This window comes from Tachyglossus aculeatus, chromosome 1, assembly GCF_015852505.1.
Source record: "Tachyglossus aculeatus isolate mTacAcu1 chromosome 1, mTacAcu1.pri, whole genome shotgun sequence".
In the NCBI taxonomy this organism is placed as follows: domain Eukaryota; kingdom Metazoa; phylum Chordata; class Mammalia; order Monotremata; family Tachyglossidae; genus Tachyglossus; species Tachyglossus aculeatus.
The window spans coordinates 63,742,111-63,769,647 of NC_052066.1; the positions used below are offsets into that span (position 1 = coordinate 63,742,111).

General features: G+C 45.7%; 1 protein-coding gene across 1 annotated transcript in view; it reads left to right on the plus strand.

Moving 5' to 3' along the window:
• The window catches only part of LRRC31 (leucine rich repeat containing 31), a 51,196-nt gene extending 24,106 nt beyond the window's left edge, over positions 1-27,090 (plus strand). Inside the window, exons 5-9 of the mRNA XM_038749156.1 lie at positions 2,982-3,149; positions 13,620-13,787; positions 18,858-19,025; positions 24,916-25,083; positions 26,620-27,090. Of these exons, the coding sequence (XP_038605084.1) occupies positions 2,982-3,149; positions 13,620-13,787; positions 18,858-19,025; positions 24,916-25,083; positions 26,620-26,951 (1,004 nt within the window). The 3' untranslated portion in view covers positions 26,952-27,090. The remainder of the gene's footprint in view (positions 1-2,981; positions 3,150-13,619; positions 13,788-18,857; positions 19,026-24,915; positions 25,084-26,619) is intronic.
• Positions 27,091-27,537: the final 447 nt, after the last annotated feature.

The window sequence follows — 27,537 nt, forward strand, 5'->3', positions numbered from 1 at the left end:
TGAGCCCCATGTGGGACAGGGACTGTGTCCAACCCGAATATCTTGTATCTGCCCCAGAGCTTAGAACTGTGCCTGGCACATAGTAAGCACTTAACAAATAGCACAATCATTATCATTACCGAACAACCTAGGGCTCCAAAATACCCCTTTGCCCTGGGCCAAAAAGCCCAATTTGTGTGTGTGTTGGGGGGGGGCGGGAGTCAAGACATGTTCATGGGAAACAACTCCAGTTGTTTATCCCAGGGGAAAAAAAGGCAAAATGAGGCTGTGATTTTAGGCCATTGAAAATTTCATTTATGAGGAATCATCATCATCATCACCATCAATCGTATTTATTGAGTGCTTACTGTGTGCAGAGCACTGCACTAAGTGCTTGGGGAGTACAAATTGGCAACATATAGAGACAGTCCCTACCCAACAGTGGGCTCACAGTCTTAAAGGGGGAGACAGAGAACAAAACCAACCATACTAACAAAATAAAATAAATAGAATCTGATGGTTAGTTCACATGTTATCATTATTTTTATTATGGTATTTGTTAAGCGCTTAACTATGTGCCAGGCACTGTACTAAGCGCTGGAGTGGATACAAGCAAATCGGGTTGGACAGAGTCCCTGTCCTACATGGGGCTCACAGTCTCAATCCCCATTTTACAGATGAGGTCACTGAGGCCCAGAGAAGTGAAGTGACTTGCCCAAGGTCACACGGCAGACAAGAGGCAGAGCCGGGATTAGAACCCATAATCTTCTGACTTCCAAGCCCGTGCTTTATCCACTACGCCATGCTGCTTCTCATCATGTCCACCTAAAATCATATTCGACGGGCACGATGAACGCCAAGTAAATAAGGAACAGCCTTCACTGATTCAAGCAGTTTTCCTCAGCCCATCCCAAAGTAAGAGAAATAGACTGTAAGCTCCCTCTAGAAAGTAAGCTCGTCAGGGGCAGGGAATGCGTCTGTTGTATTAATAATAATAATGTTGGATTTGTTAAGTGCTTGCTATGTGCCAGGCACTGTACTAACTGCTGGGGTGAATACAAGCAAATCAGGTTGGACATAGTTCCTGTCCCATGGGTGGCTCACAGTCATCCTCATTTTACAGATGAGGTAACTGTGGCTCAGAGAAGTGAAGCAACTCACCCAAGGTCACACTGCAGGCAAATGGCGGAGCTGGGATTAGAACTCATGCTCTTCCGATTCCCAGGCCCGTGCTCTTTCCACTATGTCGAGCTCCTTCTCAAATACATGCTGCTTGTACTCCCCCAAGCGCTTAGAAGCAGTGCCCTGCACATAGTAAATGCTCAATAAATGTGATTGATTGATTCATGGCCCCCGCCCTCAAACAGGTGGGCACAAATTGCAAATACCTGTGGGCTGGGAACGTGTCCATCAACTCTCATATCGTACCTGGCCAAGGATTTGCATCTGCCTCCTCTCTGACCTCCCAACATTCTGCCTCTCCCCACTTCAGTCCATATTTCATTCCACTGCCCTGTTTATCTTTCTACAGAAGCCTTCAGGGCATGTCACACCCCCTCCTCAAAAATCTCCAGTGGTTGCCTATCAACCTCTGTATCAAACAAAAACTCCTCCCTATTGGCTTCAAAGCTCTCCATCGCCTTCCCCCTTCTTACCTCACCTCCCTTCTCTCATTCATTCATTCATTCAATCATATTTATTGAGCACTTACTGTGTGCAGAGCACTGTACTAAGCACTCAGGAAGTGCAAGTTGGCAACATATAGAGACTGTCCCTACCCAACAGCGGGCTTACAGTCTAGAAGGGGGAGACAGACAACAAAACAAAACATTTTAACAAAATAAAATAAATAGAATAAATATGTACAAATAAAATAAATAAGTAAATAGAGCCATCCGTGTACACTCTAGACTGTACGCTTGTTATGGGCAGGGAACTCGTTTGCTAATTCTGTACTACCATACTCTCCCAAACGCTCAGTATTTCATTCATTCAATCGTATTTATTGAGTGCTTACTGTGTGCAGAGCACTGTACTAAGGCTTGGGAAGTACAAGTTGGCAAAATATAGAGACGGTCCCTACCCAACAGCGGGCTTACAGTCTAGAAGGGGGAGACAGACAACAAAACAAAACATATTAACATTGATTCATGCAATCGCATTTATTGAGCGCTTACTGTGTGCAGAGCACTGTACTAAGCGCTTGGGAAGTACAAGTTGGCAACATATAGAAACGGTCCCTACCCAACAGCGGGCTCACAGTCTAGAAAGGGGAGACAGACAACAAAACAAAACATATTAACAGAATAATCCCAGCAGGCACACTTTGCTCCTCTGATGCTCACCTTCTCACTCTGCCTCCATCTCACCTGTCTTGCGGCTGACACCTGGTCCACATCCTACCTCCGGCCTGGAATGCCCTCCCTCTTCAAATCCACTAAACAATCACTCTTCCTTCCCTTCAAAGCCCTATTGAAGGCACACTTCCTCCAAGAGGCCTTCCCAGACTAAGCCCCCTTTTCCTCAGCTCCCCATCCATTCCGTGTTGCCTCGACTCGCTCCCTTTACTCCTCTCCCCCTCTCCCCGCCCCAAAGCACTCATGTATGTATGTATATAAACCAGGTTGGACATAGGCTCTGTCCCGTATTCATTCATTCAATCGCATTTATTGAGCGCTTACTTTGTGCAGAGCACTGTACTAAGTGCTTGGGAAGGACAAGTATTTTTATTGATGCCTACTTACTTGTTTTGATGTCTGTCTCCCCCCACCCCCATCGCCAGACAGTAAGCCCGTTGTGGGCAGGGATTGTCCCTCTTTATTGATGTACTGTACTTTCCCAGAGCTTAATATTGTGCTCTGCACATAGTAAGTGCTCAATAAATACCACTGATTGATTGATTAAAGAGAAAGCTTAGATATAAATGATAAAAGTGAAAATGAGCTCTTCAGTCAATACACAAACAAATCTGAGCTTCCCCTGTGTTCTTTCTTTCTCACCAGGCCAGGCACTGCTCACCCTCCAGAACCTTGAAGTTCTAGATCTTTCCATGAACAGAAACATCGGCAGCGGCATGGAGATAATAGCTCAAGAGCTGAAAAATGCCCCAGGCCTGAAAGTGTTAAAGTTACAAATGTGTGGATTGACCCCAGACAGCATTCAAGTTTTAGGTTAGTTGCCAAGAGCTGAACTGTTTACGGTGCTTTCCCCATACAACAATCGGGAAATTTCAGGTTCAAAACTGGCAGCACAAAATGAACCTTTAGTTCTACAACCGAAGTCTCTGGGGATTTTTGACATCTTTTCCTTGGGCTATTACTTGGAAAAACACTCGGATTCTATTCCATCCTGGAGTAAGGTGATTCACCTACTTTAAATCTGTGCTTCTTGTTCAGAGATGATAATAATAATCATTGTAATATTTGTGAAGCACTTAATGTGTGCCAAGCACTGCAGTAGATACTATACAATCAGATCACGGATTGTGAGTTGCTAAGGGGCCAGAGTTCCCATCTGCGTATTCTTTCCCAGCACTTAGTTCAGTGTTCTGCACACAGTAAGCACTTAGTGAAAACTATTACTGCTACTACCCATAAATAATAATAATAAAATGGTATTTGTTAATCTCTTACTATGTGCCAGGCACTGGGGTAGATAAATGGTAATCAGGTTGGACACAGTCCCTGTCCCACACAGGGCTCACAGTCTTAATCCCCATTTTACAGATGAGGAAACTGAAGGCTAGAGAAGTGCAGTGACTTGTCCAAAGTCACACAGCGGACAAGTGGCAGAGCGGGGATTAGAGCCCAGATCCTCTATCCACTTGGCCACACAGCTTCTTTGAAATGATATCACCACTAAATGCAGTCCCTGTTTCTCCACTCAGTGCTCACAACCCTAGGGAGAGTGGGAAAACAGACACTGAATCCCCCTTTTACGGCACATAGTAAGCACTTAATACATAGAATTATTAAAAAATTTGACAATAAACCCATTCCCTGCCCACAATGAGTTTACAGTCTAGAGGACTGTAATAATACCACAGGAATAATTGTGATGTCTGCTAAATGTTTACTCTGGGCCAAGCACCGTACTAAGCGCTGGGGTAGATACAAGATCATAAGGTTGGACACTGTCTCTGTCCCACACGGAGCTCACCGTCAAAGTAAGAGGGTGAACGGCGTGGCTCAGGGGAAAGAGCCCGGGCTTTGGAGTCAGAGGTCATGGGTTCAAATCCCGACTCTGCCAATTGTCAGATGGGTGACTTTGGGCGAGTCACTTCACTTCTCTGGGCCTCACTTCCCTCATCTGTAAAATGGGGATTAAGACTGAGCCCCCTGTGGGAACAACCTGATCACCTTATCTATTTGTCTTAATGTCTGTCTCCCCGTCTAGACCGTGAGCTCGTTGTTGGGTAGGGACCGTCTCTATGTGTTGCCAACTTGGACTTCCCAAGTGCTTAGTACAGTGCTTCGCACATAGTAAGCGCTCAATAAATACGACTGAATGAATGACTCCCCACAGTACATATGTATCTATCTGTATATATCTGTAATTGATTGTTTTATCTATTTGTATTAATGTCTGTCTCCCCCTCTAGATCGTGAGCTCGTTGTTGGGTAGGGACCGTCTCTATATGTTGCCAGCTTGGACTTCCCAAGCGCTTAGTACAGTGCTCCGCACACAGTAAGCGCTCAATAAATATGACAATGAATGAATGAATGCTGAAGAAACTGAGGCCTCGAGAAGTTAAATGACTTGCCCAAGTCATACAGCAAGCAAGTGGCAGAAACTGGGATTTAGAATGCATATCTCCTGGGTCCCAGAGCTGTGCTCATTTCCCTGGGCCACGTTGAGGCTGATGATGAGCTTTCACCCTTCTGTGGACTAGATGAAGTGGGGAAAGGACACACATTAGGGTATTATGTGAAGCACCATGGCTCAGTGGCTAGAGCACGGACCTGGGACTCCGAAGGTCATGGGTTCTAATCCCACTCCGCCACTTTCCTGCTGTATGACCTTGGACAAGTCACTTCACTGTGCCTCAGTTCCCTCATCTGTAAAATGAGGTATGAGACTAAGCCCCATGTGGGACATGGACTGTGTCCTACCTGATTCGCTTTTGTCCATCCCAGCGCTCAGTACAGTGCCTGGCACATTGTAAGTGCTTAACAAATACCATGATTATTATAAGGGAAACTTTTCTAGGGCTTTGCTCAAAGCGTTGACCGATATATTCATAAATAGGGCTGTTCCGTCATCAAGCTCCTTGTGGGCAGGGAATACGACTATAAACTCTATCACACTGTACTCTTCCAAGCACTTAGTACAGTGTTCTGCACTCAGTAAATGCTCAAAAAATGCCACATTGATTGACTGGTCAAGTGCCTCCCCTGCCACTAGTTGATTGATATGGAATTCCCTACCAATATAGGATTGAAACTTGGGGCAGTGTATGTCCTAAATCTAATGTCTTGTGCATTTAGCTTTAATTCTATTTGTTCTGATGACTTGACACCTGTCCACATGTTTTGTTGTCTGTTTCCCCTTCTAGACTGTGAGCCCATTGTTGGGTAGGGACCGTCTCTATATGGTGCCACCTTGTACTTCCCAAGCGCTTAGTACAGTGCTCTGCACACAGTAAGCGCTCAATAAATACAATTGAATGAATGAATGAATGTCCACTGTCAGAATAGAGAAGAAGCATAGCCTAGTGGATAGACCTCAGGCCCAGCAGTCAGAGGGTGCTGGGTGCTGTCTGCTGGGTGACCTGGGGCAAGTCACTTCACTTCTCTGGGTCTTGGTTTCATCATCTGCCAAATAGAAATTCAATCCCTGTTCTCCTTCCTACTTAGGCTGTGAACCCTGTGAGGGATCTGTTTATCTTGTCTCTATCCCAGCACTTAATATGATGCCAGACACAGAGTGAGCACTTAAATAGCACTATTTTATTATTGACTCATGGTTTTCTCTTGCCTTAGGCCTATGCGACCAGTGTTACAGCTAAAAGGGGCAATGGGGAAAGAGTTGCTCACTAAACCAGCGTGGCTTAGTGGTTAGAGCCCTGGCCTGGGAATCAGAAGGACCTGGGTTCTAAACCCAGCTCAGCCACTTGTCCGCTGTGTGACCTCAGGCAAGTCATTTCACTTCTCTGGGCCTCAGTTACCTCAACTGCAGAATGGAAATTAAGGCTGTGAGCCCCAGGTGGGACAGGGATTGTGTCCAACATGATTAACTTGTATTTACCTCAGCACTTAGAACAGTGCTTGGCGCATAGTATGCCCTTAACAAGTACCATTATCATTATTATTAACCAAACATCTCTACTAGTCACCTACTGCAGGAGCACTGCTGAGTGCCAATGTAGAATAAATGATGGCATTTGTGTGCCACGAGCGCCCAATTCATACCAGGGCTTTCCTGAACTGGGGGAGCCTTGGTGACACATAGTAGAAGCCAAACCACACCTCCGATCACCAAGGTGACTGTGGAGAGTTTTTTACTTAGTTTGACCAACGTGCAAACACTCACATATACACACTCACTCCACTAAGGGTCCAATACCAGTCTGTGGTCAAAGGAGCGCATTTTGCCAATGCTTCTTCTTTCAGCTTCCAAGCGCTGCTCTCAGCATGCTTCCTTCTGGCTTCTCTGCAAACTTCTGCTCCACTGTGCTGCTTCCAGGACCTCCCACAACTCAAATCCACCTTTTATTTGCTTTAGGCATAGCAGCTGTGGATCTATGTGGCAGTTATGGATTGGTCCAGGCCCGTTACTGGGTAGAACAGGGAGAGAAAGCCCCACCTCCTCCATCGTCTGCCCCCCCCCAGACCCACAATTCATTCATTCATTCAATCGCATTTATTGAGCGCTTACTGTGTGCAGAGGACTGTACTAAGCACTTGGGAAGTACAAGCTGGCAACATATAGAGACGGTCCCTACCCAACAGTGGGCTCACAATCACCTGTTTCAGGTAGAGCCCATCAGGGCCTTCACCACTCCCTTCTTGTTGTTGCATGGGATTCATTCATTCATTCAGTGGTATTTATTGAGTGCTTACTGTGTGCAGAGGACTGTACTAAGCGCTTGGGAAGTACAAGCTGGCAACATATAGAGACGGTCCCTACCCAACAGTGGGCTCACAGTCTAGAAGGGGGAGACAGACAACAAAACAAACAGGTGGACAGGTGTCAAGACATCAGAACAAATAGAATTAAAGCTAAATGCACATCATTAACCAAATAAATAGAATGGTAAGTATGTACAAGTAAAATAGAGTAATAAATCTGTACAAACATACATACAGTTGCTGTGGGGAGGGGAAGGACGTAGGGTGGGGGGGATGGGGAGGAGGAGAGGAAAAAGGGTGCTCAGTCTGGGAAAGCCTCTTGGAGGAGATGAGCTCTCAGTAGGGCTTTGAAGGGATCACAAACAGTCACTAACAAGGCAGCTTGCTGTGGGCTCACCACCATTTGTTAAGCAATTACTATGTGCCAGGCACTATACTAAGTGCTGGGGTAGACACAGACAAATCAAGTTGGACACCAGTCCCTGTCCCACGAGGAGCTCACAGTCTTATTCCCCATTTTACTGATGAGGGAATTGAGGTCCAGAGAAGTGAAGTGACTTGCCCAAGGCCACACAGCAGAAAAGTGGCAGAGCCGGGATTAGAATCCATGACCTTCTGACTCCTAGGCTCATGGAATGTGCTCCTCACTGTATGATCATCATCGTCATCATTATCATCATCATCTATGGTATTTCATGAGCACTTACTTAGTACAAAGCACTGTACTAAGCACTTGGGAGAGCAAAATTCAGCAGAGTAGGTAGACACATTCCCTGCCCACAACGAGCTATTGTGAAGTGGTGTGATCTGATTTAAAGACCCCAGGACTGGGAGTCAGAAGGACCTGGGTTCTAATCCCAGCTCCGCCACTTGTCTGCTGTGTGACTTTGGACAAGTCCCTTCACTTCTCTGGACCTCAGTGACCTCATCTGTAACGTGGGGATTAAGACTGCGAGCCCCACGTGGGACATGGACTGTGTCCAACCTGATTACATAAGCTCAGAACAGTGGCTGGCACCCCACTTAACAAATACCATGAAAAGATGAATTTATTAAAGGTTACAGATTTGGGAATATACTAACAAAGAGAGAAAAAATAAAATAAAGGCCCAAACAACAAAAAATATGGGGTTCTGTTTAGGTAGGAGTAAAATGAAGAGGTTTTTTGCTTGTTGTTGTTGTTGTCTTTCATCCCAGCTCTGCTCCTTGTCTACTGTGTGACCCTGGGCAAGTCTGGTCTTTTTCCTCATCTGTAAAATGGGGATTGTTGTCCTATGCTGTCGAGTTGTATCCGACCCATAGCGACGCCACAGACACATCTCTTCCAGAATGCCCCACTTCCATTCATTCAATCGTATTTATTGAGCGCTTACTGTGTGCAGAGCACTGGACTAAGAACTTGGGAAGTACCAATCGGCAACATATAGAGACGGTCCCTACCCAACAACGGGCTCACAGTCTAGATTCACTTCCATCTGCAATCGTTCTGGTAGAGAAGCTATAGAGTTTTTGTGGTAAAAATGCGGAAGTGGTTTACCATTGCCTCCTTCAGCGTAGTCAACCTGAGTCTCAGCCCTCGACTCTCTTCCGTGCCGCTGCTGCCCAGTAAGGGTGAGTTTTGACTTGTAGCAGATGGCCTTCCATTCACTAGCCACTGCCCAAGCTAGGAATGGAATTGGCAGCCCTCTCCTTGACTCTCCCACCTGTAGTCTGTGAGCCCTTTTAGACTGTGAGCCCACTATTGGGTAGGGACTGTCTCTATATGTTGCCAACTTGTACTTCCCAAGCGCTTAGTACAGTGCTCTGCACACAGTAAGCGCTCAATAAATACGATTGATGATGATGATTGATGTAGTCGAGACTGGTAAAGTACTGGAAACTCTCCAAGTGCGACCCTGAGAGAGGGATTTTGCCTGTAGGTTTCCTGAATTTATCCCTTTTCCCTTTGTCTGGAGCAGACCGATACAGTTCATTTTGTCATCTTGAGAGGAGATTAGGACTCTGAAGGCCAAGCAAATAGTTGGTGCCGTTTCTGACACCCCCTGAATCTCACGGTAGGAACAGAAAGGGAAACCACATTATCTCCTACCTCTTCTTTAACCCCACTATCTGTGTCAGGGGAACGTTAAAAAAAATTAAAAAAAAGAAAGAGTGAGGAAACAATATGAGATGAGGGAGTGGGTGTTGGGAGGTTATTAGGGAATGAAATTCCACTTCCTTAAACTGATCAATCAGTTATCCTCCATAATTCCTGGAAAAACTCCCAGCTCAAGAGAAGGCATCTATTACAGTCCCTTCTAGACTGTGAGCTCATTGTGGGCAGGGAATGTCATTTTTTTTGTTGTATTGTACTTTCCCAAGCCTCTAGTACATTGCTCTGCATACAGTAACCACTTAATAAATATGATTGAAGGAATGAATGAATGAATTGAGGCAAACCAAATGGTATCATCTCTGAGAAGCAAACTAGGCACTGAAAATTCACAAAACAAATAACTTTTTTTATAAGGCAAATTACTTATAAGGGAACGGGAACCTGCATCCAGCTTGGCTGTGATGCTTTTTTTATTCTTATGATATTTATTCATTTATTCATTAAATCATATTTATCGAGCACTTACTTTGTGCAGAGCACTGTACTAAGCACTTGGAAAGTACAATTCAGCAACAAATAGAGACAATCCCTGCCCAAAACAGGTTCACAGTTTAGAAGGGTGGAGATTGATATTATGATATTTTTTAAACTGTTAATATGTGTGAAACACTGTTCTAAACACTGGGGTAGATGTAAGTTAATCAGGTTGGACACAGGCCCTGTCTCAGGTGGGGCTCACAGTCTAAATAGGAGGGAGAACAGGTATTTAGTCCCCATTTTTACAGTTGACGAACTGAGGCACAGAAAAGTTGAGTGACCTACCCAAGGTCATGCAGCAATCAAATGGCAGAGTCAGGATTAGAACCCAGATCCTCTGACTCTCAGGGCTGTGCTCTTTCCACTAGACCCCACTGCTTCTCATGCTCCTTGCACTGTCTTCTCTTTGCCCTCAGCTGCAGAACTTTCTGAGTTCCCTCAAACAGTCATATCTTAAGGGAATATCATGCCAACAAATAATGACTTGTGAAGCTAATGGATAACAACTCTAACATGTTTTAAGCCAAACTTTCCATTCTTCTGCCTAAACCTCTCTTCTACCTCAAATTTACGTCTCTGCCGATTAATATCGTCCCCTCCCTGTCCCAGAAGTCCACAACTTTGGCATTATTCGCACTACCACGATCAGTTCAATCCTGATATTCTACCCAATAATAATTAATCCATCAATGGTATTTACTGAGCATTTACTGTGTGCAAAGCACTGTACTAAGTGCTTGGGAGAAGCAGAGTGACTTAGTGGAAAGAGCACAGACTTGGGAGTCAGAGATTATGGTTCTGATCCCGGCTATGCCACTCATCAGCTGTATGACCTTGGGCAAGTCACTTAACTTCTCTGGGCCTCAATTATCTCATCTGCCAAATGGGGATTAAGACTGTGAGCCCCAGGTGGGAGAACCTGATTACGTAGTATCTACCACAGTGCTTAGAACAGTGCTTGCTACATAGTAAGCACTTAACAAATATCATTATTATTATTATTATTACAATATAGCAGAGCTGGTAGACACATTCCCAATAATCAATGGATCATTGGTCTTTATTGAGTGCTTACTGTTTGAGAGCACTGTGCAAAGAATAATAACTGCACAACTACTACTACAGAGAAGCAGTGTGGCTCAGTGGAAGGAGCACAGGCTTTGGAGTCAGAGGTCATGGGTTCAAATCCCGGTTCTGCCAATTGTCAGCTGTGTGACTTTGGGCAAGTCACTTCACTTCTCTGGGCCTCAGTTCCCTCACCTGTAAAATGGGGATTAAGACTGTGAGCCCCCTGTGGGACAACCTGATCATCTTGTAACATCCCCAGCGCTTAGAACATTGCTTTGCACATAGTAAGTGTTTAATAAATGCCATTATTATTATTACTACTACTACTACTACTACTACTACTACTACTAATAATAATAATTGTGATATTCATTGAGCACTGACTAACTTACAAAGCATTGTACTAAACCCATGAGTAGGCAAGAGATAATCCAGTTGGATACCATCTCTGTCTCACACAGAACTCACCAACATCTCCTAGATTCATCATTTCCCAGCCATTCAATCAGTCAATTGTATTTATTAAGCACTTACTGTGTGCAGAGCACTGTACTAAGCACTTGGGAGAGTACACTATAACAATAAACAGTCATGTTCCCTGTTGGAGCCCTCATCATAGAGCAGTTAGATTAGTCAATCAATCTCCTCACGGATCTCTCCATCTCTAGCCTTCAGTCGATACTCCACAATGCTGCCTGCATCATTTTTCTGAAACGTCACCCTGCACACATAATAATAATAATAATAATAATAATAATTCTGGTATTTGTTAAGCGCTTACTATGTGCAAAGCACTGTTCTAAGCACTGGGGAGGATACAAGGTGATCAGGTTTTCCCATGTGGGGCTCACAATATTAATCCCCATTTTCCAGATGAGGGAACTGAGGCCCAGAGAAGCGAAGTGACTTGCCCAAAGTCACCTAGCTGACAAGGGGCAGAGCTGGGATTTGAACCCATGACCTCTGACTTCCAAGCCCCGTGCTGTTTCCACTAAGCCACGCTACTTTTCTACACATCTCTCCACTCCTCAAAAACCTCCGGTGGCTGCCCATTTCCCACTGCAACAAGCAAAAAACTCTTTTCCACCTCCCATGGCTTGCTCCCTTTGTTCTACCGGCCTGGAATTCCCTCCTACTCCCCACCGGCCAATCCGCAAGATCATGATTCTAGATGATCAAGATCATGATCAGGATAATTCTCATCTTCAAACCCCTACTCTGCCTCCCACCCTTGATAAATCACCAACACCTCAAATCGCTTCAACGAAACAGCCGTCCTTAGTCTTCGCATTCTATGCTGCCTGTGGGCAGGAAACTTGCCTACCAACTCTGTTATATTGTACTCTCCCAAGCACTTAATACAGTGCTCTGCACACTGTAAGCACTCAATAAATATGATTGATTGATTTGCCTCTCTAATCTGGAGGCTCCCCTTTCCGTCTGCAATCTTTTTGTGGGCAAGGATTGCCCCCACTGTTTTGCACTGTAATCTCCCATGCTCTTAGTAATAATAATAATAATGCTGGTATTTGTTAAGCGCTTACTATGTTCTAACTGCTGGGGAGGACACGAGGTGATCAGGTTGTCCCACATGGGGCTCACAGATCCTCATTTTACAGAGGAGGTCACTGAGGCCCAGAGACGTTAAGTGACTTGCCCAAAGTCACACAGCTGACAAGCGGCGGAGCCAGGATTAGAACCCGTGACCTCTGACTCCCAAGCCCGGGCTCTTCCCACTGAGCCATGCTGCTTCCCTACAGTGCTCTGCACATAGTAAGTGCTCAATAAATACCACTGATTAGTTGATTGACTATGCTCATCCACAGGACTTGTGTATATATTATTCAGCTATTTCATCCAGACACAGTCTTGATACCCTCTTGTATATAATAATAATGACAATAATGATGGTATTTATTAAGTGCTTAATATGTGCCAGGCACCATTCTAAGCGCTGGGGCAGGTACTAGATAATCAGACTGGACATACCCCCTGTCCCACATAGGGCTCACACTCTAAATCCCCATTTTAAGAAGAGGGAACTGAGGTACAGAGAAGTTAAGTGACTTGCCCATGGTCACACAGAAGACAAGTGGTGGTGCCGAGATTAGAATCCCTTTTCTTTTTCTTACTCCCAATATTTCTAGTTCATTTTGTCTGTTTCCTCAACTAGATGGTTAGCTCCTTCATCATCAGTGGTATTAATTGAGCACTTACTATGGACAGAGCACTGTACTAAGCGCTTGGGAGAGTACAGTACAACAGAATTGGCAGACAAATTCCCTGCCCGCGGTGAGTTTACAGTCCTGAGGACCTGGCCAGGGAACAGATGGTTGGCTTCTGATATGTTCCCCAAAGTGCCCAGGACAGTGCTTAGCACTCAGTGAATAGTAATTTATTTATTTTACTTGTACATATTCTATTTATTTTATTTTGTTAATGTGTTTCGTTTTGTTCTCTGCCTCCCCCTTCTAGACTATGAGCCCACTGTTGGGTAGGGACCATCTCTATATGTTGCCAACCTGTACTTTCCAAGTGCTTAATACAATGCTCTGCACACAGTAAGCACTCAATAAATACGACTGAATGAATGAATGGATGATTGATGAGAAGAAAAAAAGAAAACTGGGTTATTCCCCCATTTTTCTTTTGAGACCCAAAACTGACTAGGTTTCATTTCCTATCTCAATCAATCAATCAGTTGTATTTATTGAGCGCTTACTGTGTGCAGAGCACTGTACTAAGCACTTGGGAAGTACAAGTTGGCAACATATAGAGACAGTCCCTACCCAACAGTCGGCTCACAGTCTAAAAATATCTCAACTTCCTTCTGGTATTTCAAGGTAATGAGATTTACATTTTCTTTTCAGGTGCCACTTTTGGTTACTTGCCAGAGTTAAGAAAGTTGGATCTCTCGTGCAACAAGAAGGTGAGAGGAGGATTTAAAGAGTCAACAACTCACCTGGCCAAACTAAAACACCTCCAAGTTCTGGATCTTCACCAGTGTTGCTTGTCAGAAGAAGACATAGACTCTCTGAGTAAGATTATCAATCAGTCCTATTTATTGAGCGCTTACTGTGTGCACAGTCCCATAGCCTAGTGGATAAGAACATGGACTGGGAGTCAGACGGTCCTGGGTTCTAATCCTGGCTCCTCTACTTGTCTGCTGTGTGATCTTGGCAAGTCATTTAACTTCTCTGGGCCTCAGTTCCTTCATCTGTAAAATGGGGATTAATAAAACTAATAATACTGACATTTATTAAGCACTTACTATGTGCAAAGCACTGTTCTAAGAGCTGGGGCGGATACAAGATGATCAGGTTGCCCCATGTGGGGCTCATAGTCTTAATCCCCATTTTACAGATGAGGTCACTGAGGCACAGAGAAGTGAAGTGACTTGCCCAAAGTCACACAGCTGACATGCGGCGGAGCCGGGATTTGAACCCATGACCTCTGACTCCCAAGCCCGGGTTCTTTCCACTGAGCCACGCTGCTGTGAGCCCTATGCGGACAGGGACCATATCCAATCTGACTATCTTGTAGATACAAGATACCCCAGTGCTTAGAACAGTGCCTGGAACATAGTAAGCGCTTAACGAATACCATCATCATCATCATCGCTTGGTAGAGTACAATAAAACCGAGCTGGTAGACACGTTCCCCTCCCACAAGGAGCGTACAGTCCAGAGGCTATTTCCGCCTAGCAAATGAAAACCTCCTTTAAAAAAAGTCAGTGCTTGTATGTATTTATTACTCTATGTATTTATTTTATTTGTACATATTTATTCTATTTATTTTATTTTGTTAATATGTTTTGTTTTGTTCTCTGTCTCCCCCTTCTAGACTGTGAGCCCGCTGTTGGGTAGGGACCGTCTCTATATGTTGCCAACGTGGACTTCCCAAGAGCTTAGTACAGTGCTCTGCACACAGTAAGTGCTCAATAAATACGACTGAATGAATGAATAAATGAATGAATGAATAGTAAAGACTGACACAGCCTGAGACTAGCTCACAGGTTTTTCTGCTAAGGAAGTATGCAGAGCAAGGCGAAAGGCAGGGCAAATCCAGAGTGATAGAGCTTTATATTCCTGGATGTGCAGCGCCAGGAAAAGAAACGGGTAAAGAGCCCCCTATCTAAATAATAATGATAATAATAATAATATTCATTCATTCAATCATGTTTATTGAGAGCTTACTGTGTGCAGAGCACTGTAGTAAGCACTTGGGAAGTACAAGTCAGCAACATATGGAGACGGTCCCTACCCAACAACGGGCTCACAGTCTAGAAGGGGGAGACAGACAACAAAACAAAACATGGAGACGGGTTTCAAAATCGTCAGAACAAATCATGGCTCAGTGGAAAGAGCCCGGGCTTTGGAGTCAGTGGTCATGGGTTCAAATCCCGGCTCTGCCAACTGGCAGCAGTGTGACTTTGGGCAAGTCATTTAACTTCTCTGTGCCTCAGTTACCTCATCTGTAAAATGGGGATTGACTGTGAGCCCCCCGTGGGACCACCTGATCACCTTGTATCCCCCCAGCACTTAGAACAGTGCTTTGCACATAGTAAGTGCTTAATAAATGTCATCATTATTATTGTTATTAACAAATAGAATTAAAGCTATATGCACATCATTAACAAAATAAATAGAATAGAAATATGTACAAGTAAAATAAATAGAGTAAAAATTCTGGACAAATATGTATGCAGGTGCTGTGGGGAGGGGAAGGAGGTAGGGTGGGGGGAGATGGGGAGGAGGAGAGGAAAAAGGGGGCTCAGTGTGGGAAGGCCTCCTGGAGGAGGTGAGCTCTCAGTAGGGCTTTGAAGGGAGGAAGAGAGCTAGCTTGGCGGATGTGCGGAGGGAGGGCATTCCGGGCCAGGGAGAGGACATGGGCCAGGGGTCGACGGCGGGACAGGCGAGAACGAGGCCCAGTGAGGAGGTTAGCGGCGGTGGCAGAAGAGCGGAGGGTGTGGGCTGGGCTATACAAGGAGAGAAGGGAGGTGAGGTGGGAGGGGGCGAGGTGATGGACAGCCTTGAAGGCGAGAGTGAGGAGTTTTTGCAATAATAATGGTATTTGTTAAGCGCTTACTATGTGCCAAGCACTGTTTTAAGCACTGGGGTGGATACAAGGTAATCAGGTTGTCCCACTTAGTGCTCACAGTCTTGAGCACATGTGACCTGTCCTTTCAATGATAGTGTAATAATAATAGCAACAATAGTAATAATAATTGTGGTATTAGTTAAGTGCTTATTTTGAGAAGCAGCATGGCATAGTGAATAGAACACAAGCCTAGGGGTCAGAAGCTTATTATTATTATTATGGTATTTGTTAAGCACTTACTAAGTGCCAGGCAGTGTATTAAGCACTGGAGTGGATACAATCAGATCGGGTCAGACACGGTCTCTGTCCCATGTGGGGTTCACAGAATCAATCTTCATTTTCCAGATGAGGTAACTGAGGCCCAGAGGAAATGAAGTGACTTGCCCAAGGTCACACAACAGACAAGTGGTGGAGCCAGGATTAGAACCCATGACCTTTGGACTCCCAGTCCTGTGATCTATCCACTACGCCATGCTGCTTCCCATCCCGGCTCCATCACTTGACTACTGGGTGACCTCGGGCAAGTCACTTTACTTCTCTGGACCTCAGTTCCCTCATCTGTAAAATGGGCATTGAGACTGTGGGCCCCACAGGGACTGTGTCCAACCTGATTTGCTTGTATCCCCCAGCGCTTAGCACAGCGCCTGGCACTGACAACTGCAATTATATTATTATTACTATATGCTAAGCGCTTTATTAAGCTCTGGGGTGGACACAGGATAATCCCACAAAGGACTCACAGTCTAAGTAGGAGGGAGACAAGACACTGAATCCCCGTTTTGCCAATGAGGGAACTGAGGTGCTGAGAAGTTAGGTGACTTGCCCAGGGTCACATAGCAGACAAGTGGCAGAGCTGTCTGTATGTCACCAACTTGTACTTCCCAAGCGCTTAGTACGGTGCTCTGCGCACAGTAAGCGCTCAATAAATACCATTGAATGAATGAATGAATGAATGAATGAACTCCCAGGGTTATGTTCTCTCCACTAGGTCATGCTGCTTCTTGTCCTAGGGAAGAGCAGCGTGGCTCAGTGGAAAGAGCCCGGGCTTGGGAGTCAGAGGTCATGGGTTCGAATCCCGGCTCCGCCACTTGTCAGCTGTGTGCCCTTGGGCAAGCCACTTAACTTCTCTGTGCCTCAGTTACCTCATCTGTAAAATGGGGATGGAGACTGTAAGCCCCAAGAGGGACAACCTGATCACCTTGTATCCCCCCCACCGCTTAGAACACATAGTAAGCGCTTAATAAATACCACCATTATTATTTGTCTTCCACTTGGAATCCAATGAGGCAGAGCCAGAGAAAGACCCTGATGAGCTGCGTGCTGAGGAAGCCACTAAGCCAAAATTTACTCCCTTGCATCTCCCCCGGAGCATATAAGCCCCCTCCCCCTTTTCCCCCAATCCCCTGCAACAGGGCTCAGTGTAAAGAGCACGATCTTTGGAGTCAGAGGTCATGGGTTCAAATCCCAGCCCCACCAACTGTCAGCTGTGTGACTTTGGGCAAGTCACTTCACTTCTCTGTGCCTCAGTTCCCTCATCTGTAAAATGGGGATTAAAACTGTGAGCCCCCCGTGGGACAACCTGATCACCTTGTAACCTCCCCAGTGCTTAGAACAGTGCTTTGCACATAGTAAGCGCTTACCAAATACCATCATTATTATTATTATTAATTCAACACCTAGTTCACCCTGTACACTGTAACCTCCTTGGGTCTGGGAGTCGGAAGGACCCAGTTTCTAATCCTGGCTCTGCCACTTGTCTGCTGTGTGATCTCGGGCAAGTCACTTCACTTCTCTGGGCCTCAGTTACCTCAACTGTAAAATGGGAGTTCAGACTGTGAGCCCTATGTGGGACAGGGACCTGATTTGCTTGCATACACCCCAATGCTTAGTACAGCTCCTGGTATGCAGTAAGTGCTTAACAAATATCACAATCATCATTATTATTATCACTACGATTATTATTCCAAGCATTTACTTCAGTGCTCTGCACACGAGAAGCTCTCAAAATAAATACCATTAATTGATTGATACTCGTAGTGGTAGCAGAGTCTACTGTGTACTGAGCGTCAGAGAAAGAAATTCTTACACTAAGAATTAAACATGGTCTTTGGTCCCATAAAGCTCATATTCCAAAAATAATGTGGGGAGAGGGGGATTGGTGATTCCAAATGCATAAGGAAAGATGAAATAGAAAACCACAAAAGCCACATAAAAGACGAGATGACAATAAATGCCCTGTGGCGTTGACTTTCATCGTTCATTGCCGAGCTCTTCTCATGTGTTCTGATCAATCAATCGATGGTATTTATTGAGTGCTGACTGTGTGAAGAGCACTGTACCAAACGTTCGGGAAAATACAATAAAACAGAGTTGATAGAGCCGTGTTCCCTGCCCACAACAATTCAGGCTTTGTAGGCTTTTGGGTGAAATATGGGAAAGGGTCTGCAGGCAGAGTTGCAAAGAAAAGCCCCCATTTCTTTTGAAAAACAGAAAATGAAACAAGACACCAGTTCCTTGTCGAGGTTTATGGATGAGTTGGTGTAAAGTTCTCTTTTGCTCTTGTGGACTCACCAGCCAAGCATTTTCAAGCCTTCCTCAAACTAAGACTACACTCTGGGTTGAGTACATGTTCTCACTGTCTTCCTAAAAGAGGACGGTATAATTTTCCAGTGACCTGTCAGTATCCTGACAGAACGTATTCTTAAAAACCAATTGGCCTGGGAGCAATTGCTACCAGATAGCTTTTATGGTGAACTGAAGGACTGTGGGAAACTCAGCAATTATCCAGAGATCCTTTTTCTCATTCTGCTCAATAGTAGAAGGGCAGGAAATGAAAATAGATTCTTCCTTTCCAACTCATGCAGAACAGATGAAACTTTTCATTTGGCCCAATCGTTTTTTATTTGTTATTTTTTCAAAGCGAAATCGTAGCTTTGGGGCACCAACAAACCCAACTATTTTTGTGACCCAGCGTTTGATGAGTATGTCAACAGGGTTTCATTTTAAAGCCCAGGTCATACCGTTGCTCGTGAGTCTCCGGAGCTTGAATTTATCGGCGAACAGAAACATGGGCGGTTCTTTGGAAACCCTTCTCAGCAGGCTCCGTTTTTTACCCGAGTTGAAGACAGTGGTGATCCACAACTGTGCATTAGGGATCGAATCTCTTGCCGCTCTGGGTAAGTCCCTTTCCTGCCCGACTGCAGGTAAGTGACTTCCTCTGGGGGAGAGCTCAAACATTCATCTCTTTAGGAATGTCGAGATCAAAACGTGTTTCAGGCAGTGATTACTAAAGGGCCCGATCCTTCGTTATGGAGGGAGGCCCTTTGAGTCAAATGCCGCGTGTTTCTCTGATGATGATGATGATGGTAGTTGTTAATAATAATAATAACGATGATGATGACATTCATTAAGCACTTACTATGTGCAAAGCACTGTTCTAAGCTCTGGGAGGTTACAAAGTGATCAGGTTGTCCCACGGGAGGCTCACAGTCTTAATCCCCATTTTACAAATGAGGGAACTGAGGCACAGAGAAGTTAAGTGACTTGCCCAAAGTCACACAGCTGACAATTGGCAGAGCTGGATTTGAACCCATGACCTCTGACTCCAAAGCTCATGTTCTTTCCATTGAGCCACGCTACTTCTCTAAGTACTTACTATGAGTCAAGCACTGCTAATAATATGGTATTTGTTAAGGGCTTACTATAATAATTATTATGGTGTTTGTTCATTCATTCATTCATTCAATTGTATTTATTGAGCACTTACTGTGTGCAGAGCACTGTACTAAGCACTTGGGAAGTACAAGTTGGCAACATATAGAGACGGTCCCTAACCAACAGCAGGCTCACAGTCTAGAAGGGGGAGACAGACAACAAAACAAAACATATTAACAAAATAAAATAAATAGAATGAATATGTACAAGTAAAATAGAGTAATAAATATGTACAAACATATATATGTATATATACAGGTGCTGTGGGGAGGGGAAGGAGGTAAGGCGGGGGGATGGGGAGGGGGAGGAGGGGGAGACGAAGTAGGGGGCTCAGTGTGGGAAGGCCTCCTGGAGGAGGTGAGCTCTCAGTAGGGCTTTGAAGGGAGGAAGAGAGCTAGCTTGACGGATGTCTGGAGGGAGGGCATTCCAGGCCAGGGGGAGGACGCGGGCCGGGGGTCGACAGCGGGACAGGTGAGAACAAGGCACAGTGAGGAGGTTAGCGACAGAGGAGTGCAGGGTGCAGGCTGGGCTGGAGAAGAAAAGAAGAGAGGTGAGGTAGGAGGGGGCGAGGTGACAGAGTGCCATGAAGCCGAGAGTGAGGAGTTTTTGCCTGATGCATAGGTTGATTGGTAGCCACTGGAGATTTTTGAGGAGGGGAGTAACATGCCCAAAGCATTTCAGCACAAAGACGATCCGGGCAGAAGCATGAAGTACAGATTGAAGTGGGGAGAGACAGGAGGATGGGAGATCAGAGAGGAGGCTGATGCAGTAATCCAGTCGGGATAGGATGAGCGATTGAACGAGCAGGGTAGCAGTTTGGATGGAGAGGAAAGGGCGGATCTTGACGATGTTGCGGAGGTGAGATCGGCGGGTTTTGGTGACGGCTTGGATGTGAGGGGTGAACGAGAGAGTGGAGTCGAGGATGATACCAAAGCTTGTGAGACGGGAAGGATGGTAATGCCATCAACAGTGATGGGAAAGTCAGGGAGGGGGCAGGGTTTGGGAGGGAAGATAAGGAGTTCAGCCTTGGACATGTTGAGTTTTAGATGGCGGGCAGACATCCAGATGGAGATGTCCTGAAGGCAGGAGGAAATATGAGCCTGGAGGGAGGGAGAGAGAGCAGGGGCAGAGTTGTAGATTTGGGTGTCATCAGTGTAGAGATGATAGTTGAAGCCGTAGGAGTGAATGACTTCACCGAGGGAGTGAGTGTAGATAGAGAACAGAAGCAGCTTGGCTCAGTGGAAAGAGCCCAAACTTTGGAGTCAGAGGTCATGGGTTCAAATCCCCGCTCCAACAATTGTCAGCTGTGTGACTTGGGCAAGACACTTAACGTCTCTGTGCCTCAGTTACCTCATCTGTAAAATGGGGATTAAGACTGTGAGCCCCATGTGGAACAAACTGATCACCTTGTAACCTCCCCAGCGCTTAGAACAGTGCTTTGCACATAGTAAGTGCTTAATAAATGCCATTATTATTATTATTATAAGGGGACCAAGAACTGACCCTTGAGGAACCCCTACAGTAAGGGGATGGGAGGGAGAGGAGGAGCCCGCATAAGAGACTGAGAAAGACTGGCCGGAGAGATAAGAGGAGAACCAGGAGAGGACAGAGTCTGTGAAGCCAAGGTTGGAGAGCATGTTGAGGAAAAGGGGGTGGTCCACAGTGTCGAAGGCAGCTGAGAGGTCGAGGAGGATCGGAGAGATAAGAGGAGAACCAGGAAAGGACAGAGTCTGTGAAGCCAAGGTTGGAGAGCATGTTGAGGAAAAGGGGGTGGTCCACAGTGTCAAAGGCAGCTGAGAGGTTGAGGAGGATTAGGATAGAGTAGGAGCCATTCGACTTTGCAAGCAGGAGGTCATTGGTGACCTTTGAGAGGGCAGTTTCCTTGGAATGTAGGGGACGGAAGCCAGACTGGAGGGGGTCGAGGAGAGTGTTGTTGTTGAGGAATTCGAGGCAGTGCGTGTAGACGACTCATTCAAGGAGTTTGGAAAGGAATGGTAGGAGGGAGATAGGGTGATAACTAGAAGGTGAAGTGGGGTCAAGAGAGGGGTTTTTTTAGGATGGGAGAGACGTGGGCATGTTTGAAGGCTGAGGGGAAGGAACCAGTGGAGAGTGAGCGGTTGAAGATGGAAATTAAGGAGGGGAGGAGTGACGGAGCGAGAGATTTCATAAGATGAGAGGGCATGGGGTCAGAAGCACAGGTGGCCAGAGTAGCACTTGAGAAGAGGGAGGAGATCTCATCTGAAGATACTGCTGGGAAAGAGCTACTATGTTAATCACTTACTAGGTGCTAAGCACTTTTCTAAACACTGGGGTAGACACAAGGTAATCAGGTTGGACATATTTATTACTCTATTTATTTATTTATTTATTTTACTTGTACATATCTATCCTATTTATTTTATTTTGTTAGTATGTTTGGTTTTGTTCTCTGTCTCCCCCTTTTAGACTGTGAGCCCACTGTTGGGTAGGGACTGTCTCTATATGTTGCCAATTTGTACTTCCCAAGCGCTTAGTACAGTGCTCTGCACATAGTAAGCGCTCAATAAATACGACTGATGATGACGATGATGACACAGTCCCTGTCCCACATGGGGATCACAGTCTTAAACCCCATTTTACCCATGATGGAACTGAGGCCCAGAGAAGTGAAATGACTCATCCAAGGTGACCCAGCAGACAAGCGGTGGAGTTGGGATTAGAACCCGGGTCCTTCTGAGTCCCAGGACCATGCTCTATCCACTAGGCCACATTGACACAGTCCCTGTCCCACATGGGGCCCAGGGTATTAATCCCCATTTTACAGATGAGGTATCTGAGGCACAGAGCAGTGAAGTGATTTGCCCAGGGTGACACAGAAGACAAGTGTCAGAGCCGGGATTAGAACCCAGGTCCTTCTGACTTCCCCGCCTGTGCTCTATCCACTAGGCCATGCTACCTCTTCCCCACCCCATTTCTGTTGCCTGATGTGGTACTGTAGAGAGACAAACCACCAGGGCAGAGTGCCAGGATCTGAAGACTGCAGGCCCAGGTTTGTACTTCCCAAACCAAGCTCATTCAAGCCCAGGATGGATTCAAACCTTTTAACAAACACCCTCCAGGCGGTTTTGAGCTGTTGTTATTAATGGTATTTGTTAAGCACTTACTAGGTGGGAGGTACTATACTAAGCATTGGGGTAAGACACAAGATAATCGGGTTGGACACAATCCATGTCCCACCTGGGACTCTCAGTCTTAATCCCTGCTTTGCAGATGAGGTAACTGGGGCACAGAGAATAATAATAGTAATAATGACATTTGTGAAGTGCTTACTATGTGCAGAGCACTGTTCTAAGCGCTGGGGGGATACAAGGTGATCAGGTTGTCCCACGTGGGGCTCACAGTCTTAATCCCCATCTTACAGATGAGGGAACTGAGGCTCAGGGAAGTTAAGTGACTTGCCCAAGGTCACAGAGCCAACATCGTAGCTCAGTGGAAAGAGCCTGGGCTTTGGATTCAGAGATCATGGGTTCAAACCCCGGCTCTGCCAATTGTCAGCCGTGTGACTTTGGGCAAGTCACTTCACTTCTCTGTGCCTCAGTTACCTCATCTGTAAAATGGGGATTAAGGCTGTGAGCCCCCCATGGGACAACCTGATCACCTTGTAACCTCCCCAGCGCTTAGAACAGTGCTTGGCACAGAGTAAGCGCTTAATAAATGCCATTATTATTATTATTATTATTATATGGCAGAGCCAGGATTAGAACCCATGACCTCTGTCTCCCCAGCCCGTGCTCTTTCCACTGAGCCACACTGCTTCTCTGAAGTGACTTGCCCAAGGTCGCACAGAAAATGAGTGTCAGGGAATGAGTGTCTGTTCTAACGTTATATCAAACTCTGCCAAGCTCTAAGCACACAGTAAGCGCTCAATAAATATGATTGACCGACTGACTGAGTGGAGGAGCCGGAATTAGAACCCAGATCCTTCTGATTTCGAGGCCCGGGTCCTATCCGCTAGGCCACATTGCTCCTCTAGCAGTCATGGCACGGTGGTCGAGGCACTGCCTCTTGAATATAGTAATTAATTAATTAATTAATGTGGTACTTGTTCAGCGTTTCCTATGTGCCAAGCACTATTCTAAGCGCTGGGTTAGATACAAGTTAATCAAGGTGAACCCAGTCCCTGTTCTACTTAGGGCTCATGGTTTTAATCCCCATTTAATCCCCAAAACAGCACTTAACAAGTGTCATTATTGTTATTATTATTCTCTGCACCCCAGTTACCTCATCTGCAAAGCGGGGATTAAGACTGAGAGCCCCATGTGGGACGTGGACCGTGTCCAACCCGATTATCTTGTGACTACCCCAGTGCTTAACAATCCTTAGATAACTGAGGCCCAAAGAAGTGAAGTGACTTGCCCAAGGTCACACAGCTGACAAATGGTGGAGTCAGGATTAGAACCCATGACCTTCTGACTCCCAAGCCGTGCTCTAGCCGCTAAACCAAGCTGCTTCTTTAGTAGCAGCTAAAGTAGCAGTAGTATGCCCCCTTGATTTCTCCCGGTAAGCATTCATTCATTCATTCAATCGTATCTATTGAGCGCTTACTGTGTGCAGAGCACTGGACTAAGCGCTTGGGAAGTACAAGTCGGCAACATAGAGAGATGGTCCCTACCCAACAGTGGGCTCACAGTCTAGAATGGGGAGACAGACAACAATACAAAACAGGTATCAAGTCACCAGAATAAATAAAAATAAATCTAGATGCACATAATTAACAAAATAAATAGAATAGTAAATATGTACAAGTAAAATAGAGTAATAACTCTGTACAAATATATATACAAGTGCTGGGGGGAGGGGAAGGAGGTAGGGCGGGGGGATGGGGAGGAGGAGAGGAAAAAGGGGTTCAGTCTGGGAAGGTCTCTTGGAGGAGGTGAGCTCTCAGTAGGGCTTTGAAGGGAGGAAGAGAGCTAGCTTGGCAGATGTGTGGAGGGAGGGAATTCCAGGCCAGGGGGAGGATGTGGGCCGAGGGTCGACGGTGGGACAGGCGAGAACAAGGCCCAGTGAGGAGGTGAGCGGCGGCAGAGGAGCGGAGGGTGTGGGCTGGGCTGGAGAAGGACAGAAGGGAGGTGTGGTAGGAGGGGGCGAGGGGATGGGGAGCCTTGAAGCCCAGAGTGAGGAGTTTTTGCCTGATGCGTAGGTTGACAGGCAGCCACTACAGATTTTTGAGGAGGGGAGTGACACGCCCAGAGTGTTTCTGCACAGAGATGATCTGGGCAGCAGAGCGAAGTATAGACTGAAGTGGGGAGAGACAGGAGGATGGGAGATCAGAGAGGAGTTGTAAGCAGGAGTTGTCGGTGTTAATCTTTTCAGCTGAGGCCTCCGTTCACCTTCCCGCACTGGAGATATTTGACCTTTCTTGGAATAAGTGTGTTGGTGGAAACCTAAAGCTGCTTTGGGAGACATTAAAGCTTTCATCCGCCCTTCGGGTGCTGAGACTGAGTAGCTGTAACCTGGAGACTGAGGATATGTCGCTCCTAGGTCTGTATTTCTTTTTATGGTATTTGTTAAGCACTTACTACATACCAGGCCCTGTTCTAAATGCTGGGGTAATACAAGGTAATCAGGTTGGGCAGAATCCCTGTCAATCAATCAATCAATCGTATTTATTGAGCGCTTACTGTGTGCCGAGCACTGTACTAAGTGCTTGGGAAGTACAAGTTGGCAACATATAGAGACAGTCCCTACCCAACAGTGGGCTCACAGTCTAGAAGGGGGAGACAGAGAACATGTCCCACATGGGGCTCACGGTCTTAATCCCCATTTTACAGATGAGGTCAGTGAGGACCAGAGAAGTGAAGTGACTTGCCAAAGGTCACACAGCAGACAAGTGGAGGAGCAGGGATTAAAACCCAGGTCCTGCTGATTCTCAGGCCCATGCTCTATCCACCAGGACACACTGCTTCTCCCAGGTCCCCATAGATCTGGTGCTTTAAGCCCTGTCACACCACAATTATTATTATTATTATATCTGTAATTTATTTATTTATATTAATGTCTATCTCCCCCTCTAGACTGTAAGATCCTTGTGGGCAGGGGGTGTTTCTGTTACACTTTTATGTTCTACTCTAATTCATTCATTCGATCGTATTTATTAAGTGCTTACCATGTGCAGAGCATTGAACTAAGTGCATGGGAAATAATAATAATGGCATTTGTTAAGTGCTAATGGTATGTGCCAAGCATTCATTCATTCATTCAATCGTATTTATTGAGCGCTTACTGTGTGCAGAGCACTGTATTAAGTGCTTGGGAAGTACAAGTTGGCAACATATAGAGATGGTACTTACCCAACAGTGGGCTCACAGTCTAGAAAGGGGAGACAGAGAACAAAACAAAACATAGTTCAGTCACAGAGAACAAAACAAAACATAGTTCAGTGACTGGCATGTAGTAGGCGCTTCACAAATTTTAAAAAGAGGACTGTAACCATTCTGGTTTCTGAATTTTCCCATCCCTGTAACAATCAATCAATCAATCAACCATATTTATTGAGCACTTACTGTGTGCAGAGCACTGTACTAAGCGCTTGGGAAGTACAAGTTGGCAACATATAGAGACAGTCCCTACACAACAGTGGGCTCACAGTCTAGAAGGAAAGGTGCAAAATACCATTAAATCTTGTGTGTGTGTGTGTGTGTGTGTATGTGTGTGTGTATTCATTCATTCAGTAGTATTTATTGAGCGCTCATTGTGTGCAAAGCACTGTGCTAAGTGCTTGAGAGAGTACACTATGGGTAGGGACCGTCTCTATATGTTGCCGACTTGTACTTCCCAGGTGCTTAGTACAGTACTCTGCACACAGTAAGCACTCAATAAATACGATTGAATGAATGAACAGGCACATTCCCTGCACACATTGAGCTTATTAATAGGAATAAATAAGTGATGAATAAAGGGAGCAAGTCAGGGTGACGCAGAAGGGAGAGGGAGAAGTATGTGTGTGTCTGTGTTGTGTTTTTTGGGGTGGCGGGAGTTTGAGGCTATTTTCAAGCTCATTTTGTTTTCCTTTTTCAGCATCCGTAATCCAAGCCGGCCACTTAGCCAAACTGCAGACAATGGACCTGAGCTATAATGACAACATCTCCGACGAAGGCTGGGCCACGCTCAGCCAGGCTCTGCTGGCCCTCAGAGAACTGAGCGAGCTGGACGTCAGCCTTTGCCCCTCGGCGTTTCGGCCCGGGGGAGCCTGGTTCAGGCACTTGCTAGATGGCTTGCCTCAAATGACCATGCTCACCCAGTTAGGGATCCAGCGATGGGTTCTCCCTGCCCCTCAGGAGGAAAGCCTGGAATACTTTAACCGAGACCACAAAAGAGATGTTCACTTTGAGTATGATGGGTTTCGGTGAGCTGGTAAATAATTATGGCATTTGTTAAGTGCTTACTATGTGCCAGGCACTACTAAACACCGTGGGTGGGGAGGATATAAGAAAATCGGGCTGGACGCCCTGTCCCACAAAGGGCTCACGGTTATACCCATCACATAAACTTGCTAGAGATTTAAAATCCTGATAAGTGTTCAACTGTAAGCTCCTTGAAGACAGGGATCTTCTCTGCTACCTCATCATCATCATCATCAATTGCATTTATTAAGCACTTACTGTGTGCAGAGCACTGTACTAAGTGCTTGGGAAGTACAAGTTGGCAACATATAGAGACAGTCCCTACCCAACAGTGGGCTCACAGTCTAAAAGGGGGAGACAGAGAACAAAACCAAACATACTAACAAAATAAAATAAATAGAATAGATATATACAAGTAAAATAAATAAATAAAAAGAGTAATAAATATGTACAAACATATATACATATATACAGGTGCTGTGGGGAAGGAGGTAAGATGGGGGGATGGAAAGGGGGACGAGGGGAAGAGGAAGGAAGGGGCTGTCTGGGAAGTCCTCCTGGAGGAGGTGAGCTCTCAGTAGGGCCTTGAATT